The sequence below is a fragment of the Malaclemys terrapin genome, chromosome 16, assembly GCF_027887155.1.
Source record: "Malaclemys terrapin pileata isolate rMalTer1 chromosome 16, rMalTer1.hap1, whole genome shotgun sequence".
In the NCBI taxonomy this organism is placed as follows: Eukaryota; Metazoa; Chordata; order Testudines; family Emydidae; genus Malaclemys; species Malaclemys terrapin.
The window spans coordinates 10538963-10559470 of record NC_071520.1 but is presented as its reverse complement, the minus strand read 5'-3'; the positions used below and the strand labels follow the sequence as shown (position 1 = coordinate 10559470).

The 20508-nt window shown below is 46.0% G+C and overlaps 1 protein-coding gene across 1 annotated transcript; it reads left to right on the top strand.

Moving 5' to 3' along the window:
- The first annotated feature begins 1586 nt into the window (after positions 1-1586).
- On the top strand, positions 1587-19722 carry RAB35 (RAB35, member RAS oncogene family). The gene is made up of 6 exons (XM_054006521.1): positions 1587-1784; positions 5829-5879; positions 6688-6811; positions 14641-14765; positions 14863-14987; positions 17086-19722. The coding sequence occupies exons 1-6, from the start codon at positions 1733-1735 to the stop codon at positions 17212-17214; spliced, it is 606 nt and encodes a 201-aa protein (XP_053862496.1). The 5' UTR covers positions 1587-1732; the 3' UTR covers positions 17215-19722.
- The last annotated feature ends 786 nt before the right edge of the window (positions 19723-20508 follow it).

Sequence of the window (20508 nt, the reverse complement as noted above, 5' to 3'; positions counted from 1 at the left end):
TCAATATTTTGGCTTGAATCTGTGCTAAACAAAATTTGACATTCCTGTAATTGCTTTGAAGACACATGCAGTACTAGGACACTGGTTTTTGCTCTAACACCAACAAGAACAATATTTCTATAGAAAAGTAACTTGGGAAAATACTGTTAAAGCTAAGGTTTCTGTGAATAATTTTTAAATTTTTGTTAGGCTTTGTCAGTTCTCTGTCCCAGCTCTACCTGAAAGTTTTAGGGCATGTGTGAACCTTACTTTGCAAGTGCAATAGTCATGACAAGTGTGCTCATACAGAGGCCTCATTGTGAGTTACACTAGCAGAAAAGACCGAATACCCCAGTGACCTGCGTCTCTGAAAAAAGAAGGTGGCTGCAGGACAGATGGAACTCGGTCTTGTATACCTCTCCATGGAAGATGAATGACTCATTGTACAGCTGCATACAAAAAAATGACAGCTGTCAGCCTTATTGGACCATATCTCCATACAAGAGTAGGCATAGCCTTGCACTTTACCATAGGCCCCACCTGTTTAGCAAAAAGAGCAGCAGTCCCTAGGCTCCACCTGCATCTTGGATTATTGCAGAGGTGGGTCTTCTTCATGCTCAGTGGATTTCAGCTGTAGATTTCAGTTGATGGAAAATGAGGTATCCACAGGCATAGTTGCAGAGCTATGCAGGAGCCAGGCGTTGTTTCAACTGCACAGGGATGCATCTTTCTATTAAGAATGAGAACTTCATTCCAGAGCTGCCAGGGACCCCTTCACTGTATGACACATGAGGGCATTCCAGAAGCTGGCGGGAGCTACGCTGCCTGAGAGAGAAGGGTAGGAGCAGGCTTTGGTGTGGCCTGCCTGGGAGGGAGGCTATTCCAGCATATGGAATGCAATGGCAGCTGCAGGGCTGCCAACTCTTTCAATAGTTGGTGTGTCTTTTCTTAAATCCTCAGCTCCTGGAGTCATGTGACTGGTACTCTCAGCCCTCATGGCTGCTTGAAAACGTGACCCCCCTCCCCCCAGGCTGGGAAGCCAGATGGCAAATAGAGCCCAACATTCAGTGTTGTTAAAAATCCCACCGTTTTTTAGCCTCTCTCATGTTTGACTGGGGCCCTGTCTCAAGGCCGGGTGAGGCAGATGGGAGCCATGGGCCTTGTCCTCTGAAACCTGTCATTGGGCAGCCCATGCATCAGAGCGGAGGGGTCCTTTGGGGTGGCTCCCTGCTCTGAGGCAAAGATGGGTAGAGGCCCTGGCACAGCAGGTCCAAGGGCTGGGGGCCTGTCTGAGGAAGACAGAGGGATTCCTGGGGGGGGGGGGGGCGCTGTCCCCTGACTGTGAAATGGGCGCCAAAACTACTGAGGGGACTTGCGCCCCTCACTACACATGCGCAGGAACACAGCGGCGTCGGGCGTCAGAAAGCGCATGCGCCCCATAGCCCCTCGCTAGCCTCGGAGTGACACGGGCGTAAGCGCCCAGGTAGAGGGAGGAAGTGAGCGTTGGGCCCGGGGGCCGAGAGGACGGGGAGGTATTGCGCATGTGCAGTGGGAGAGTCGAGCGGCCGGCGGTCTCCAGCTGCAGAGCGCGGCCGAGGCGGTGCGCGTGCGCAGTGTGAGCCCTCGGGGTGTTGCTGCCGCCGCTGTCAGTTCCGGCTGTTTGTTCGGGAAGTGGATCCGGCCCGGAGCCGCTGCCGCCGCCTGAGGAGACCCCACCTCTCCCGCCGCCCGGAGCTTCCGCTCCCCACCGGCCATGGCTAGAGACTACGATCACCTCTTCAAGCTGCTCATCATCGGCGACAGCGGTGAGGAGGGGAGCGAGGCCGGGCCTCGGGGCGGCGGGGCTAGGCCTCTGCCCGGGGCAGGAGCCCTCCGCGCCCCTGGCGGCGTCTGACTGGGCGAGAGGCCTGTGGGGCCTCGCGGGGGGGTTCGGCGGGTAGTGCCGGCCGGGGGGCTGGTCGGTGCAGGGGCGCTGCCGCCGGGGGCGGGGAGTGGGCGGCTGGCGTGGAGGGGCCGGTCTGGCTTGTACCTGGCTGGCCAGGCCGAACGCGGGGTCAGAGAGTGCCTGGGAGGGCGACACTCATTCAGCACAGGCTTGGTGCAGAAACTCCTATAGCCGGAGCGGCTGCCCGGCCGCCTCCTGATCCTGCCTGAGCTGTGCGGGGCTGCTTGTCCGCCAGCGAGCGTTGAAACACACCCTCTGGGTGGACTCCTGCAGGCTCGCCCTCACTCGGTGGGGCTAATCGCATCTCCCCACTGGCCCACGAAGCGGCCTGCTGCCGCTGGAAGGAAAGGGTCGGTTGTCTCCTTTGCTTTTAGAGTATCTGTTTAACCTGTGGAACTTGCAGTCCCAGAGTGTTGAGGCAAATAATGGAACAGGATTGAAAAAAGGATTAAACACCTGGATAAGTAAGGATAACATCAGCATTTACACCCGCTAGGATAGACTTTACAAGGGCAATCAAACCTCATGTTTTCGGGGCATATGCTGTTATCTAGCTGGGATCAGGAAGGAATTCCCTCATAACGACAGTCTAGAGGGTTTGGTCTGGGCTCAGAATGCCCTAAGGACTGTTGTTTCCAATGTGTCAATTCCTGTGTTTTTAACATTTAAAATAAAAATGTTCTTTAATATTGGTCAAGATATGCCCTGTTGAAGCTTTGTGTATGTGTTCATCAACTTAGAAATAACTTTGGGTCTTGTTTAGATCTTTAAAATGGAGGAGGAGTATGTGTTGGATGTATATGTTCCATCTACTAATCATGGATGCCCGAAATACTTAACCTGTTGGTTGAAGATAGGGAAAATGTCTGATCTTTGAATTTAAAAGGCTTTGCAGAGCTTGAAACACTTTTGAAGGGCAAATAATTGAATTTACCATCTGTCATGTCAGTTGATCTATTTTGAAGTGCACCAGAAATGCAGGTGGGGTATGTCTACTTTTATATAGGTGTCCCCAAACTTCACCCAGTCAAGTTCTATAGTCGCAACCCTTCAAGATCCTGAAACTTAATTTAAATAAAATGGAGTATATGTTATCCACCCTCCTCTTTTAACAGAGGTGTGACCTGTAAAGACAGCAGATCCCAGTATGCAATGTGGGATGACCATTTGAATATAAATGGAACGCTGCATGATCCTAGGAACTGTCATCTCAATAGGCTTGCAGCTCCCTATCAAAAGTGGTTGAATGTGTACTACACTGTGTCCCCCTCGTTGTTGCAAGAAAGATAGGGCTTGTGTTTACAGAGTCCCTATTTTAAATAAGGTCAATTTTTTTTTAAAAGGGAAATTATTCTAAAACCGAAGGAGAGGAGGGCACATGTGGTAGCTTACTGATCGCTTTACTAGAGTAGAGTTTAAATACTGTCTTCCTTGCCTGCCAGTAGGTTTCAAAACAATTTAGGCAAGATTGGTAATTTGGAGAGAGCACTCTATTAGAGAGGAAGATTTTTCTTTTGATCGGTTAAATCCGTTTGCTGGCATTTCTTAACTTGGGCAAAGCCTCTAATCACTGAAGAGTGTCCAGTGTGAGAAACTGTGCATGATCTGATTGTGAGAGGACTGGATGCCTGCAGCTTGGGGTTCTAACAGTTCAATCCACTGTAGAGCTACAAGTATTGATAGTTAATGTTTTCTCTTTAATCCCAAGAGGAAGGCTTTGTCCCAATTTCCAGAAACATTTCATTTGCATTGTTTATTGATCCTTACAGAAAAGCCCAGTGTTAGGAAATGCAATGTTGTTGGATGGATTGTTACATTTCATCTGCTTTTCCCAATATGGAATTGTGACAGTAGAATTTTCGTGTTTAAAACAGGTCATTTTGAAAAGATGATTGTAGTCTTAGCTGTCCAAGTTGTGCCAAAAATTTTAAAAATGAAATATACAGATAGTTAGTCTATCACTTGCATGCCTATGTCTGTTCTTTCATTCAGCTAGAGCTGGACTTGTTTTGAAAGCTGTGATAGGGAAATTTATGCACTATTAGATTTCATAATTAGAAGACAAGGCAGTGCTTTTGAATTCTTACTTTTACATGAGTGGAAGAAGTTCTACTGACTCTGTCTCTTCTCCCTTCCCCCCGTCCCCCAAACTTAAAATGTACTTGCATAGGAGGTGGGGGCCATGGGGAGTGTGGTTTCTCTGTATATGAGCAGTGTGCTTTATAGACAGTGTTCATTCAGTGAGATCTGTCATCTGGAACAGCTAGAACTTCCTGAATTCTGGAGGCTTGGCTTCTCTTTACAAGCCATTTGGTGATTGCCCGTGGTCAAGACATTGTCCACCACTGAAGTAGATCCTCCTGACAACATGCAAGTCATTTGCTCTCCATGGAGTTCTACAGTGTTGTTTGCAGCTGGTTTTGTCTTAAACATAGAGATGCAGTCTAACAAGACTATAAGACCCAACATGTGGTGTTGAGGCCACTTGGATCGAGATGACAAGCTGCTCGCTGGGATCTGTAGACTTAGCAAGCTGCATCTTTTTGAAAGTTGGCAGTGGTTGCAACAGCGTTGGTTATATAAATTATATGAAGCCTTTGGGCCCTTGGCATGTTGCTAGTGCAGCCCTCTCTGAAGTTTGGGCAACTGTTATCAACCACCTTCTCGGAGCTTGGGGTGTTCAGCATTTGGCTACTGTAACCTGGTTGTCAATATTGCCTTCTGTATAACACTCATCTTCTGTGAGAGGCTACCTTTTCTGCTCTTGATGTTTAGGCAAATGCTGGCTAGGCTTATGCTTTAGGCCTATGAGACATGGATTTTTGGGATGGCAGGGAAGATAGATACTCTGTTTAGTGTTATGGGAGGTTGGGGGAATCTGAAAAGACTGTGAAGAACTATAGGAACTCTGTGCAGTCATCATACAGAAATCCTTGCAGATTTGTTAATAGTGACTGTGTTAACCAGTTTCTCAATGAGCAGGCAACTTAACATGAGTAAGCGCTGACCTGACAGACCCTAGTTTTAAATGAGAGGAAATAACATTGGTCAGTTACTGTGATCAGGTGAGCAAACTGGAGCTAAGGGTCTCTTCTAAGAAGCAACAAAAATGACTACTTGGGGTTTCCTCATGCCAAAACCCAGTGGGTTTGTTGTGAAGGAGTCAGTTCTTTGTGATGGATTTTATTGGAAGCAGGTGTGTGCAAGATGTTCCCATGAAACTGGAAATGCTGGAATGTGACTGCAGATTGTTTAAGGAAAACCTGAATGAAGTACTGTTCAAAGCATTCAAAATTGTTACATGAAACATCTCATGCAAAGGGTGCAATTTCAGAGAGATCCTGCAGTATGGAATACTTGCTGCTTCCTATTAGATGACAATATAGAGCAATGGTTCCCAACCTTCTTGAGCAATTGCACTAGTTTACCTTGGCTGTATTAGTCAGTGCTTGCTGTCTTCCATTAAATAATGCCCATTCTAACCCCAGCTTGGCAGCACCAAACCCTGATCTCAAGGCCCAAGTAGCCCAAATTTCACCGTGGGTTCAAGTGTACATGATTGAATGGGAGATAGGCAGTGGTGTTCAGGCATGGCACAAAAGCTCATAGAGATGGGATGTTTTTAGAATATCTGCTGGGGATGCCTGCTGGGTCATTATTGGTCCAAGAACTGAAAGTTGGGGGGGGGGGGGGGGGGGTTTGCAATGGATCCCTTGAGATCTGACCTGCAGTTCTGTTCATGCCAGTTTTCTCCTCTGAGGCTTTGGTCAGGAACTGATAGAACTAGATTATCTTCCAGAAGAAGGAATTAAATGGGATTCAGAAAATACAGTGAATGAAAGACAAAATACCACCATCTGTTACTTCTATTCCAACAGAACTCAGCATTTTTTTTCTCTCTCAGGTGTTGGCAAAAGCAGTTTGCTGTTACGCTTCGCAGATAACACTTTCTCAGGTGAGTGTTCCCTTTTCTCCAGTGGTGAATTGGCCGAGGGCTTTCCTAGCACCGCCCCATCGCTACAGAACTCTCATCCTGGGAGTTCACTTAACCTGGCACTGCTAGCCATATTAGAAATCTGTTCTCTTCCCAGCTCCATTTCTCTTGGCATGCCCACACAAAATCCTTCCATTTTGATTGTGAAAATCCCATTGTGTCTAGATCAGCATAAATCCTGTGGAAGAGTTCAATTTGTTAAATGTCTGTTGCACCATGCAAACTTCTGCCCATTGTAAAACCTCCCATTCATCCTGTGGGATTAGGATTGATGGAGGACTATAGTTAAATCATGATAATTTAATTCTTTGTAACATGATTCAGAGTTACCAGGAGGAGATTAATAGAAATAGATTGTAGCCAAAGGGAAGAGAGATTCCACTAGCAGTTAAGATAAATTTTGCCCTGCAAACTCTCAAAAATAAAATATTTGTGTATTTGTTACCCCTCTTTTGATGAATTTGGTGCTTATTCTCAACCACTGGTATGGTGTTGGAATAGCTTTCTTGAAATAGATTTTTTTGCCACTGGATTTGATTTTTGGCATCAGTGGTGGAAAATAGCCTGGACTCATGAATAATTATTATTCAGATAAAAATGGGGCTTGAGATACCTGTCTAAAAGGAGTCCAAATAGATTGGGCAAAGTGACAGAGTCCTCCTGCGGCTACCGCCAGCTGCAGCCTAGACACGTGTCCTAGTGAATGTCGATAAGTCTAAAGGGAACAAGGTTTGGTGTTCTCACTTGCATACACACTTCCTCTCTGTAGGCAGCTACATTACCACAATTGGAGTGGATTTTAAAATCCGGACAGTTGAGATTAATGGAGAGAAGGTGAAGCTACAGATATGGGACACAGCTGGACAAGAGCGTTTCCGGACTATCACATCAACGTGAGTATAGTTGGGCTCCTTTGAATGTGGCTCCAAGCTTAGATATTATGGGCTTCTTGGAATGTAGCTTAGCTATTATAGCATGGGAGTTTCTCAAATATGTGGTCTATCTGTGTTTGTGGCGATTCTTTTCCAAGCTTTCCCATGACAATTAGGGATAATGGAGTTATGGTTAAGGAAGGAAGCAGGACTGGGAAGCAGGACTCCTGGATTCTTGGCTATGCAACAGATTTTCTGTATGATCTTGGGCAAGTCTCTTAATTCCTCTACCTCTAGTGTCCCAACTGTAAAACTGGGAATGTTTCTCTATTTTTTTATACATCAGTAAATGTAGCCCCTCAGCCTTCTGCAAAATGTGCTACAGAAGTTCAACGTATTAATCCTCTCTATCAGTTTTGTAGTTTTAATGATTCGTTTGAGGTTTAAGAATTCAATGTCAAATATATGGATTCTTTTTGGAATTGCTAATGGTGAAAGGACATTCTGATGGTTAGATTAAAGTACATAGTGTTCTGTTGAAACGGACACCAACAGAAGGTTAACCTTCTTCTTGGTCTGAGGTCAGTTCAAGCTCATTGTCCTTTGAACAACTGCAGTGCTTTTCCTGTTCCTGAAGAAACCACACCCTGAGCTGCAGCTGCAGCACTGAAAGCTCAGGAGAATGAAATGTTTTTGCTCTAACTGGTTACAGTGGATTTGGGGCTGCTCAGAGGGTGTTGGAGGAAGAGGAAGGAAGACATTTGGAAATGGATCCTTTGTTTCCTTTCTGTATAAAATACATTTGTACTGGGAGGACCCAAGTGCCTGTTTTCTCATACACTTTAAGGCCAGAAAGGCCTAGATTGTGATCATCTAGTCCTGTCCTCCTGCACGTTGCAGGCCACAGAACCTTGCCCACCCATTTCTGTAATAGACCCATAATCACTGGCCGAGTTACTGAAGTCCTCAAATCATGATTTAAAGACTTCCAGTTACTGAGAAGCCACCATTTACTCTGGGTCACTTGCAGGTTTAAACTATTCTGCAGAGGATGGTGAAAAACCCCCAGGGTCTCTGCCAATCTAACCTGAGGGAAAATTCCTTCTTGACCCCAAATATAGTGATCAGTTGGACCCTGAGCATATGGGTGAGACCCACCAGCCAGACACTGGGGAAAGAATTCTCTGTAGTAACGCAGAGCCCTCCCCATCTAGTGTCCCATCTCTGGCAGTTAAGGATATTTGCTATTAGCAGTTACAGATGAGCCGCATGCCATTGTAGGTAGTCGAATCATACTATCCCCTCCACAAAACTTACCAAGCTCAGTCTTGAAGCCAGTTAGATTTTTTGCCTCCACTGCTTCCCTTGGAAGGCTGTTTCAGAACTTCACTCCTGGATGGTTAGAAACTTTTCTCTCATTTCAAGCCTAAACTTGTTGATGTCCAGTTTATAGCCATTTGTTCTTGCGTCAATATTGGCACTTAACTTAAATAACTCCTCTCCCTTCCTGGTATTTATCCTTCTGATGTATTTATAGAGGGCAATCATATCGCCCCGCCTCCTTCATTTGGTTAGTCATTCATAACTGACTTCTCCTTTGGCTTCTGTCAATTAACTGAGGCAGATCATTTTTCATATAACATCAGGTAACTACCCCAAATTAAAAAGCCGAATGGGGTTGGCTGCCTTTGGGAGAGGTTTAGATGTTTAGAAATCGGTGAATAGTGCTCCATCCTTTTCCTTTGCATTTCTTCACTGATACTGCTGGAGACTTGTTTCATAAAAGCATTGCAGACTTAGTGTTCCTGTGCCTGACATCACTTCTTGTTTCAATGCTGTGGCAAGCTTCAGAAAGGAAGTGGTGAGGGGGGAGGCAGTAAGACACTGCTGAAGTTCTTATCAGCTGTGCATATGGGCCACTTGTTGTGGCTGAATTTGTGCTGAGTCAGCAAGGCACCTTCCTGTTTTCAGAATTCACAGCCACACTGCAGGTCTGAGTTAATGAGCCTTGGTTCACAAGGCTGTGGGGGCTGATGCGAGCTAGATCCGAAAACCACAATGCCCAGCAATTAAAGGGGAATTCCAGGAAATGAGACTTACTTTTGAGGACAGGAATAGCTGCAGAAGTGACTGTCTAATGTAATGTGTAAACCTTCTGCTTCTCCTTCCACTCTCAATCATTTAAAAACAAGAACTTTTGAGAATCATAGAGGATCCTTTCTACATGAAGGTTTTTGGACTTCCTGATGCATGTAATGCTGCTGCTGTTACAACTTCTCTGAGAGAGCTGAAGACAAATTGTAATGTGCGGGGGAGTAACAAACCCCCATGTTTTCCCATATTGTAGAGTTTTCAGGGTAGTTACTAGCCTGCCACAGAACCTTCTGCAGAGAAGCAATAAATATGTTCAGCTTTACACGCAACTGAATGGGCATTTTTGCTTTCAGCCCCTCTGGGACATTGATGGCAAATACTTAGGGAAGAAGTGAAAAAGCTGCTCCAACATTCTGTATTGTAGTAGAGAAACTTTTTCCTCCAGCTAGGTGGGCTGGCTGTGGCTTCTGGAGTACGCTGCTGCTACTTCTTTAGATGGCCAGTAGGCGTGAGGCAGCCTCCTCTGGCGTGGACCATATTCCATATGTAGATAATAAACTACAAGATTGTGGATTCAGAATTTTATTGTCAAGCGAGTAACTGATTTGCTTAGACCAAGACATTGAATAGCAGATTAAATTACCAGGTTATAGAGTGTACAGAAGGGCTTGGCCAAACAAAGCGTGGGTAGGGTGCCAATACATTGTCAACAGAATGGTTGAAACTTTAGGTTGCTGTAGCAGTGATTGTTTGGATTGAAAGGGAAAAGGTGATCCTTGGCTATTGCTATAGACCAGTAAATCTTTTTTGCAGATAAAGATAGTCTACAGGTAGATGTCAAGTCAAGTATGGTAAACAAGCTTGAAGGCTGAGAGCATCTGTCGTAATCGTAATGGGTTTGAAGTGCTGCTGGGAAGACTTAGAATTGCAACATGACTGAACTGAGTGCAAGTCTGTAGTAGAAAATGGGAAGACATAAGCTGCAGTAAAGTCATCTCTGTGTAAAAGCCCAACATACTTAAGTTACAGAAGCTGAATAAGACACAGAAGCTGTTGAGGAACGTAAAGGAAGCTGAGCAGGAGAATTATTTTTTATAAAGTCAGGAAAAGTAAAATAGACTGAACAAATCCTGCAGTAAATAGCAAAATGTCAAAGGCAGCAAGACTGTGTACATATGAAATAATCAGGGGTCTTGGGGTTATTGGTGTCTAGGTGGAGCAGTGACTAGTGCACTAGCCACTTAACTTTAGAGAGCTGGGTTGACTTTCTCCTAAATCCAAACAGAATTTTAGTTTTGATCAGATAATCCCATATGTGCACATCACAAACCCTCTGGGGATATTGCAGGTCACGAATAAGATGTGAGAGTTGCATGCGCTGCATCTTTCCATGCTTGGTCTGCTCAAGTACATTTGTGAACATAGAACAGTTTTTAACGGGGATGGTAGTTTATATCCAGTCTCCTTAAGGACAGTGTGGCCTTAACTCAAGGGTGAGGTAATTATAGAGTGATTAGCTACCGTGCATTTGTAGAAGAACAGGGTGGAGATATGTCCAAGTCAGGGATCAATTTTCCAGGGACAACAGAAGTAGAGTTATGGTGTACTGAACACCAGATATGGTTATTAAAAGGTTAGATGTACTTAGTCAACAAAATTCTGATTGCAGATGATATGCATTCGTGCCTCTGACAAGAAATAAGCAAGGAAATGGCGAACTTTAACAAATGTTGAATTCACTACAGTCAGGTGAGATTCCAGAGGACTGGAAAAGGCAAACATGTAAACTATAAACCAGTGAACTTACAATATCAGCTTTAGAGATGCCATATTGGACTAGACCAACAGCCCACCTAGTTGGGTGTCCTATCTTTGACAGTGGCAAGTTTTGGATGCTAGAGGAAGGTGTTAAGCTCCAGGCTGTATCTAAGTGTATGGTACAAAACCAGCAATTAGAGGGAGATTTTTTTTCCTGATCTCGGGTGGTGATCCGCTTATATCCTGAAGCATGAGATCTGCTTCTGCTTGTAATATAAAACAGACTACTGTAACTGCAGGTGCTATTGATAAATGTCTAATCCCTTTCTAAAAAATGTATTAAGCTTTCTGACTCAATAGTATCCTGTAGCAGAAAGTCCCACATGCTAATTCTAAAATGTTTCCTCTTTTTATAGGCGTAGACTTGGAAGAGATGTAGTGGGAAGGTGTAGCGGGTTGATTTAAGGATATCATTGTTTAAACAACCAGCCCTGGAGTTTTGTGAAGATTTATTACTTTGTTGTGTAATGATTCAATAATAATGTACTTACAGCTTAAGATTTTACAAAGTTTTGTAGAAAAGATCAGGGTAATGTTTATAATGCATTTGTGCAGCTGTATAAACTGCAGGATTCTCATTCTTTTATTTGAATTTCTTATGATGCAACTCCAGAATTTAAGCTTTTGTACATTTAAAGTCTCTAGTTTTGTGGTTGAAAGATAACCCAATAATCTTTGTCTGCGGACATTTTGAAATAATAATTTGGAGGTGTGAGTAGCCCCATTCATCTCAATAGGACATTAAATTGGAAAACCAGTGATGCTTTAAACATCAACAGCTATTTGATGACTGTTCTTTTTAGGAAAAACACCAAGTTACTATGCTTCTCCATTGTTGGATGTTGTGGCAGATATTGAGTTGCAGGGGGTAGCTAGTTGTCAATATTTGCAAGGATGGGGAATGAGGATTTCATTCCTCCTTCCTTCAATTTAAAATGGCCTCTATCCTACCCAAAATAGGATGGGGGGGGGGGGGAAAGGAGATGCATCTGCTCCTTGGTATCAAAAGCCTCGACTGCCTCTTAATTGTCAAAAACACAAAACTGACTCCCACTCCTTCCCGGGTGCCAAAAGCCCCCTCTGTCCCCTACCCATCTGCCAAAGCCAACAACTTCCCCCAGGCAATTTCTATAAAGCAGTTATGTATGTTTAGTGCAGCACGTGGAAAATTGAAAGTATGACCACAGTGTAAATCAATATCAAAATGAGATCATATAGTCACAGTATGTGTTGCACTTGGGCGGCATGAGTTATGTCTAATGTGCCACTTAAGACACAAGGCCTTGGATAAGATTCATGGATAGTGTAAAGCGGGGCGACAAGCTTTATAAAAAAAAAAAAAAAAAGAAAAGGGGAGTGGGGAGGGAATTAGTATCCGGAAATAAAGGTAGTGATAGATTAAACCATTAGGTTAGTCAAATGTTGAGTGAGATCTCAGACAATGAAGAAAATTGCAGTTTAGCATAGACAAATGTAACATTGCGGGGGGAGAAATGGGTCAACCAAAGAACATCTGTTACATGAAAGAGTCTTCCAGTTCAGAATCAAGAAGAGGATTTAGATGTAAACCATCTGTCCATTGCTCAGCCCCAGCAAAACCAAACCAGATACAGTACTAGGTTTGTGAGCAGGATGAGAGAGCACAAAACGGGAGCTGCTGGACCTATGTAAATTAGGCCCCAATCTGGAGCAGAGCTTGTCTACAAGTCACGTTTCACGTGGAAGAATATTTTTGATGTGGACTGCAGTCCCTGAGGATAAAGATGTTATGTAGTCTAAAGAATCTAAATTATAAAGGAAATTTCATATTTTTTTCTGGTTGAGGAAAAGATGAATTGGCCTAACAAGCTTCAAAATCATGAAAGGATTGGTTGAGAGAACTGGTTAAAGGGTTTAAAAGTACAGCATAATCTAGAAAAAACAGTCTGGGATTAAATATTCTTGGTCTAAGCTATTTCATGCCAAGGGACTTGAACGTATGGCATATGTTTCTGAAAAAGCAATGCAAGAAAATTATGATATGCCTGGGTTTCTTTCTGGAGAACGTAAGAGTAGAGATGGGAACACATAGATAGGCAGACAGGTTCGCATGGTGACCTTCCATACTTCTGAATTGTAATGATCCTATGCTAAAAAGTTGCTCAACATCTAGTTGCTGCCTCCACCACTACCTGGTGATGTGAAACAGGCTAAGACAAAGCAATTAGTGGGGAAAAGCATAGCTGAAAAGCCTTCTAGAGATAGCAGCACTTTGCACTTCAGTGGGTGAAAAGCACTGAGTGTGCTGCAAAGGTCTGGTATCATTAATTCTAGTCTTACAGATGAGGAGACTGAGGTAGCGATGTTAAGTGACTTGCTCAAGCTGTTACAGTGAGTCGGTGGCAGAGACGAAAATATAAATCGGAACTAGTCTGAAGTGTAGCCCAGTTGGTCTTGCTCAGTGTCACAGTGCACAGATGGATTGGGGTGAGTTCTGTCTGGGGAAGGATTGATTCAGCAAAGGGAGAACTAGATTCAAAGTGTTGGTCGCAGCTGTCATCTCTGATGAGCAGAGGGAGGAAGAGCCCTTGTGGAAATGCTGATAACAAGAGATTGGTCTCTGGAAATCTTGAAACCTATTTCTAAGGGAACTGCCTCAGTTTGGCTGCTGTGAACTTCCGCATTTGCATTAGTAAAAGCTAATCCTAGTCAGACACAAGAAAAGGAGGAGGAGGGGAAAGACAGGTAAACGTGAAAAGTGCACCTCGTAAAATAATTCTTGGAGTGGTTCAACAAAGAAAACCATTTAAAAAAACAAAAATGCCAAACCATTGGGAGGGATCAGTGTTAATTGTCTCAATGATTTACAGAGCAAATTTGCTCAATTCAAAAGTGAAAGGTTTCTTTCTGAACTGCCAGCCCTGCAAACTCAACTGGGATCTGAATATTAAGCTGAACATAAAGGTTCTTTCCTTCATGCACATCATTGTACTAAAGATTTTGCAGGCCATAAAAGGTCTTCATTGATGCCTGCACTGCTCTATTTTTTTTCAGAGTTTGCACAGGTGGAACAAATTGGAACATAGTGAACAATTCTGATGCACAAAAAGAAACTGAATCCATCTCCTTTTCTTAGCTGTGTTGGTTCTGCAGGACTAACGAGCTTTGACTGCATTTCACTTATTTTTAATCACTAAAGGTAGAAGCTATGACTCTGAATGCACATATGGAGCAGATCTGTTGAGTAGGAAGGTGCCATCAGTACACAGTTGCTTTTCAGAGTAGAATGAGACTTTAATGCAAAAGGAGTAACCGGGGGCTAAATAGCAAAGCAGACAGATCTGACTAGTTTATATCTGATCACAAATTAGACTTGTTCACATGTTAGACCCTAATGAGCATTTTTCACATCTCAAAACTACTGCACAATTTGGCATAATTTAACGATCTTTGCTGGAAGGCCTATGGCTGGAATAGTGGATGCTGTTGCCAGAGAGGAACTGGAGGCACCTAATGATGGAGGGGAGCTTGCAAAATTCCTTTCCTGACTGCAACCATTGATCGGTCTTTAATTTGTGCAGGAACCAAGATTCACATGAAATGGGCAGTGGAGGATGGCTTGCCACTGTCTGCTCCCACAGCTGGAAGCTCATGCTTATCCTTGTTTGGGTCCCAGGCAGCCCGGCAGGACCTGTAGGAGGTTTATCAATATAGGGGCTCTGAAACTTGTTCATATGGGCCAACTGAGCAGAGAACTGTGCATGTTTAGGGGCAGAGCATGAGCTGACAGTTGCACATTAAATGACTCCCAGTGGGGCGAGGGGGATGGGGACTTGTTTGTTCAGGTTTGGAGATTTATATCTAAATGATCTAGAGGCCCATTCCAAAGGAAGGTGTTAGGATAAGGCCAAGCAGCCTGAAGTTTGAACTAGCATCTGTGTCCTTTTCCCACCCCATAGGTATTACAGAGGGACGCATGGAGTCATTGTTGTCTACGATGTCACCAGTGCAGAATCCTTTGTGAATGTAAAGCGGTGGTTACATGAAATTAACCAAAACTGCGATGATGTCTGCCGGATACTGGGTAAGCTCCTACTCCGCGGCTGCTTGTTCTGGGAAGCCTTTGCTATGGCAGCCTGGCCAGCGTAGGACGTGGAGCACTGACCTTTTTTCCTTTTTAGTGGGAAATAAGAATGATGACCCAGAGCGGAAAGTGGTGGAGACGGAAGATGCCTATAAATTTGCCGGGCAGATGGGGATCCAACTGTTTGAGACCAGCGCCAAAGAAAACATTAATGTGGAAGAGGTAATACCCTGAAGCAGTGGTCCCCAACCCTTTTGTGGCCAGTAGCACATTCATGTTTTCAGAAGAGTGTGGCGGGCGCCAACAATTTTTCAAGGTTTATTTTGTATTTGTACATTAAATAATACGAAAAACATCATATTTAATATTACATAATATATGAATCCAGAGAGAAGCCGCAAGGACAGAGAACACCAGTGCCAGCAGCCCCGGAGTACTCTGTTCCTAGCAGGTGCGGGGCCTCGGGTTCTCTCTCCTGCTGGGCACTAGGCGGGCCCCGCATCTGCCGGGGCAGGGCTGGCTCTAGGTTTTTTGCCGCCCTAAGCAAAAAAATTTTTGGCTGCCCCTCACCTCAGCCCTGGGCTCTTCCCCCCCCCCCCCCCCCCCCGCCCCCCAGTACCCAAATGCACGTGGAAGGCATAGGGACTAACCCTCAAACCTTGTACCCGGAAAGGGATGGGGATCTAGTAAAGAGGGTTCAGGCAGAGGAGTGGGTGTGGGGTGCTTGGGGGCTCTACACTGGCAGAGAAGCGGGGTGTGATGTACTTGTGGAAGAGGAGAGGGGGTATCAGGAGAGGTGCAAAGGAAGGGGGGAGGTGCGGGAGGAGAGGCTGGGGGATGGTACAAGGGGAGAGGTGCAGGTGAAGGGAGAGTACAAGGGGAAGGGGTGCAGCAAAGGAGCGATGTGGGGAGGTACAAATGAAAAGCCTGCGAACGGGATGGGTGGTGCAAGGGCTGAGAGAGGCAGGCGCTGACAGCTGCTTCCCCAGCCCCATGCAGGCAGAGCCGAGAAGACAGACACTGACCCCCAGGTGCCAGAGCCGCAGGGGTCCCCCGGTGGGGCAGTATCCCCCGCTGCCCCGCTCGGAGCCGGGCTTTGCCTCTCCCCACCCATGTGCTGTGGGGGCCCAGGGCAAGCAGTGCGGGGCTGAGGCAGGGGAGGTGCGCGGTGGGCTGGGTCCGAGGGCAGCTCCCTGGCAGCTCGAGCTGCCCAGCCACTTGCCCCATCAGCGTGCGAGCTGGGATCCGCGCCCCCTGCGCAGCCCACTCGGGTGGGGAAATGCCGTGCCACCCTGGGGAGACTCAGAGCGGAGTAGTGGTGGTAGCGGTGGCGGCAGCAGGACCCCTCCTCCCTCCCTGCATCCCGGGCCCCACTTCCCTCCCTCCCCGGCTCCTCATGCACTCCAGGAGCCCCTCTCGCCGCCGCAGCCCGGGCTTGGCTTCAGGGGACGATGCTCTGGCTCTCCAGTGGCAGGTCTCTGGCCGGGGCCGGCTCCCGACTTTTTGCCGCCCCAGACAGCCCCAGAGTTCTCTGTCCCTGGCAGGCGCGGGGCTGCGGCTTCTCTCCCCTGCCGGGCACTAGGCGGGTGCACATAAATGCCCCAGCGGGTGCCATGGCACCCATGGGCACTGCGTTGGGGACCACTGCCCTGAAGGGAATAGGAATATGGCTACTTTTCAGAAGTAACAGGCTAGGAATGGCAAAATATTGCATCTGTTAAAGGGAGACACAACTTTTACTGTTAGGAGGCCACATACCAACAAAAGTAGGAGGGGTTTTCATTGCCATTAGCATTGATTCTGCCTCCATATATGCAAACTGCAGCTGAGCAGTTGCAGTGGGAAGGAGAGAGACAGGGTCAGGTGGAGAGGTACTGCAGATAAGATGACTTTTCTTCAGTGCAATAAAGGTTAAAGCTGGAGGCGAAATTAATAAAAACGCTTCAGCCTTTTAGATCTTTTCCCCAACAGCTTTTTTTGCACTGGAAGTGCCAGCCTCAGTGGCAGGGAATGCTAGACCCTGAGTCATTGGCCTTGGTGGTGCTGCGGGCAAGTGAGGGTTATGCCAAAGCCTGACTTGCTGCGCTAGACCCTGACTCACTGGGTTTAGTGGGGGAGGGAAATGTGGGGCTGGAGGATGCTGGACCCCAATTCACGGGCCTTTGGAAGGGTTGGGAGAGAATATGCTGAAATCTGACTTGTTGGTCTTAGTGACATCATGGGCTGCTTTTGACGTTTCATCTACTTCTCTGGAGGGTACCCCCTCAGCAGCCAGCCTGCACTCCCAGATGGTCTGAACTTGATTGTGTTTCTCTTGCAGATGTTTAATTGCATTACAGAGCTGGTTCTGCGAGCAAAGAAAGAAAACTTAGCAAAGCAGCAACAGCAACAACAGAACGACGTGGTGAAGCTAACTAAGAACAGTAAAAGGAAGAAGCGGTGCTGCTAATGCCATTTCCCTATTGCAGAGACTCTGCTCTGACAGATCAGCCCCTCCTAGACTTGGGCTACTTCACTGGGGCAGGCTTTGGGAGGACTTTCTCAGTTTTGTGCCGTTATTTAAAGGTTTTCTCCATCTTTTCTATCAAGAGGCGCTGGCACCTTACCATGTTAGTGCCAAGAAAGTATCGGATGGACTCTTGCCCCTTCTCTCCTCCCCTGCTGATTCCAGTGCGCCTTGTAGACAAGAAAGGACGTTGCCTACCAAGTGGACTGATTAACCCAAGAGTTTGTACATAATGTATATTGCTTTAACCATCCGCACCTCCCTCTTGTCACTTTGGCTTATGCCTTCTTAATGTCAACCAATCATGAACTGCAGTTATCTTTTTAAAGATAGAATACAAAGTTCTTAACTCGAGCAGGCTCCAGGCTGGCAGCGATTGCTGCTGGGGCCTTGGGCTTCAGTTTGTTTGGGCTCCAGGCTGGCAACTGGTGCCCCTGGGGCCTTTGGCTTCACTCTGAGTTCCAGACTGTTACTGGGGCTTCAGCTTCATTTTTCTAGGTTCCAGGGTTGCTGCTGGAGCCTGGGGTTTCACTTTACCAGCCCTGGGCTAGCGGCTGGTGCTGGGTTTCACTTTGCCATACTCCAGGTTTGTGGCCAGGGCCTTGGGTTTTACATTTGCTTTGTGGTGCAGCCCAGCTGTACCTGTGCTCTTTAGTTTGTATCGAGATATTTAAAAACAAATCTGCAAAAAATGGGATTTATTTGGATTTAAACTTTTAAAAAAAAACAAAATGAAACTAAACTCCTGTGACTTCTGCTTCTGGGTCTGCTGGTTGTTCCAGGCAAGGGTCCAGACACTTCTTGAGAGCAACAAAACAGTGTGAATCTGCCAAAAAAAGCTCTTCATGTTGCCCTGTCCGCAAGTAGATCTGAATTCAAATGTGAATGCTGGTGGCAGAGCATTGCTTTCGAGAGAGATGGAACATGTGGAAGTGAATCCAGCTCTTTTGGTTGGTGTCTGGATCCGACAGTTGCTGCAGGATCATTCCCAGGACTCTCCTGTCCGAGAGGAGGACTGCTCTCTCTAATGGAAAGCGATTGCTTGTATTATGTGGTGATGGTTGTGGGGAGGGGTTCTCTTTGGTAACGTACTCTGGTCTCACTATGCTGAACAAACAGCATTCCCCTGGCCTTCATTGGCTTTTGTGGGAAAATAAGGGCTCAGTTCATTAGTCCCTGAATAGATATGCTCAGGGACTGAGACTGTCGTAGCAGGAGCAGGATGTCTTTGGGCTGCTGAGTAACGTGTTCATCAACTGATTCGCTAAGTAAAGAAGAAATTCTCGTGAAATACTGACTGGAAAGGGGTGGGGGTTTTGGCTTCTGGCTTCATACTTGACCCTGAAGATGACACAGCACTTGGGTGTCAGCACATGGTCCTCCGGAATCACTGGCCTTAGGTTTGGTAGGGCATGTCCCACTGACATCCGTGAGCTTGGAATCCTCCCAATCACACCCAGGAAAGGCTAAATTGAAATCACTTATTTATTTTGCCGGCCTTTTTAGAGTCTTATGGTTTGTGGTAAAAGCCCTGATCGTACAATCACATCACAGATCAGTCTGACTTTAAAGATTTTTTTTTTTTCATGCAAACCATGAATGTGTGACAGGTTTTTAACCAGTGCAAGTGTTGGGAGTGTATAGCAGCTGCCTTTTCCCATCCCCCATCTCTCTTCTGCACATATCTATCCATGTTTCAATGGTAACCCAAGAGTAAAAATGAGCTGGGGATAGTGGGGTGATACTGCTAGAGTGAGCACTGCATGAATGCCAAGATGTGCATTGGTTGCTTCTGCAGGTGGCAGCAGAAATTACACCAGGCAGCCACCAGATGTGCTTCCAATGTGGAATGTAGCATATGTACCAGGAAGGAGCTCTGTCAACCTTCTCTATCCTTTCCTGTTGAAATGGAGCTGGCTTGTGCCACAGTTCCCGCTCTGTGGGCTCGACTTGAATTACATTGATGGGGCTCATGTGCTGAAGAGTTTGTAGATCTAGGTAGGGGTAAAGGGTATAGGCAGAAGTAAAGGGGAAAACTGAATTTGTTGGAACTGATGCAATAAAGTGAGGAAATGGTGCACCTGATCTGGAGTGTTTTGATGTGGAAAGGTTAGTTCTCATTGAGTCCAGGTATTTGTGGCCGCAGGTGTGAGCTTTGCCAATCCAGCAGTCCAATTTCCTGGCTTGAAGTGGGATTTTTTTTTTAGTGCTGCCTCTACTGGCCGTAGAGGAGCAGCCGTCTACCTGCTGCTGCCACTAAAAGTATTAAACTGAAAGAGGGTGGGGGATGGGGACTGCGTCTCTAGAGGTGCTGATGTGAAGTTTCCTAATGTTAAGCGATGGGATGTCTAACTGGTTTGCTAGGATTATTTCTGTATTGACAGTTTCTAATTATGCTTTTTAAATAATTTTAAAAAACTAAAAATAAAGGTTACAAGCTGCCAAATCTTCCTCCTTTTGAAGGTCTGTTTCCTCTGCTGTCCAGCATCTGGAGCTGGGTTCTCCCCCGACTTGCCTCCATCCTCTTGTTATATGTGCCGCTTTTCGGGGGGGGAGGGGTGTTTGGCAAGGGGCAATGGCTGCCTTCAGTCATCTTGCTGCCCTGGGATCTTTCACTCTGTTTAGTGGAGCTGTGTATTAAATCTTTCTTTATGGGTTGAAAATTGGTGATTTGCGCTTTATTCCTTCATTCCTGTCTCAAGGTAAAGCTTTGAAGACTTCATTTGCAATTACACAGGGTAGAGCTGGAGACTCCAGCAGAGTTTGGAGCTCTTTGTTAGAGGCAGGAGAGGACAAATATTAATTAATAAAATAAGAGGCTGATTTCCCTCCCCACCCCCACTGCAATTTTTTACATTGTGGGTCTGCCTCCAGTTACTGTCCCCCATTTCCCCTCTCCCCCAGCCCCCCGTAGTGACTCATGGCCATGGCTGTACTTGTTGCCCTCGGTATTTAGTTTCTCCCCGTGTAGACAGTGTTACATTGACGAGAGAGCTTCTCCCGTTGACATTGCTACCACTTCTCTGGGAGATGGATTAACTGCTGATGGGAGAAGCTCTCCCGTCAGGCTAGGAGCGTCTTAAGCACTGCAACTGCGCCAATGCAGCGTTTTAAGTGTTGACCTTCCCTTAGGTTCCCAGGCAGCTGAAGGTGTGAATACTCCAAATAGATGGGTTACCACTGCTTCTCTGCCCTATTCACCTGGAAGCGTGCACATGGCTGAATTGCTTGAGATTG

Bases quoted from the DNA above. Each gene is read 5' to 3' on its own strand.
- RAB35 (XM_054006521.1), top strand. From the start codon at position 1,733: ATGGCTAGAGACTACGATCACCTCTTCAAGCTGCTCATCATCGGCGAC. The intron at 1,785-5,828 runs GTGAGGAGGGGA...TTTCTCTCTCAG, and splicing joins GCTCATCATCGGCGACAGCG to GTGTTGGCAAAAGCAGTTTG. The intron at 6,812-14,640 runs GTGAGTATAGTT...CCCACCCCATAG, and splicing joins TTCCGGACTATCACATCAAC to GTATTACAGAGGGACGCATG.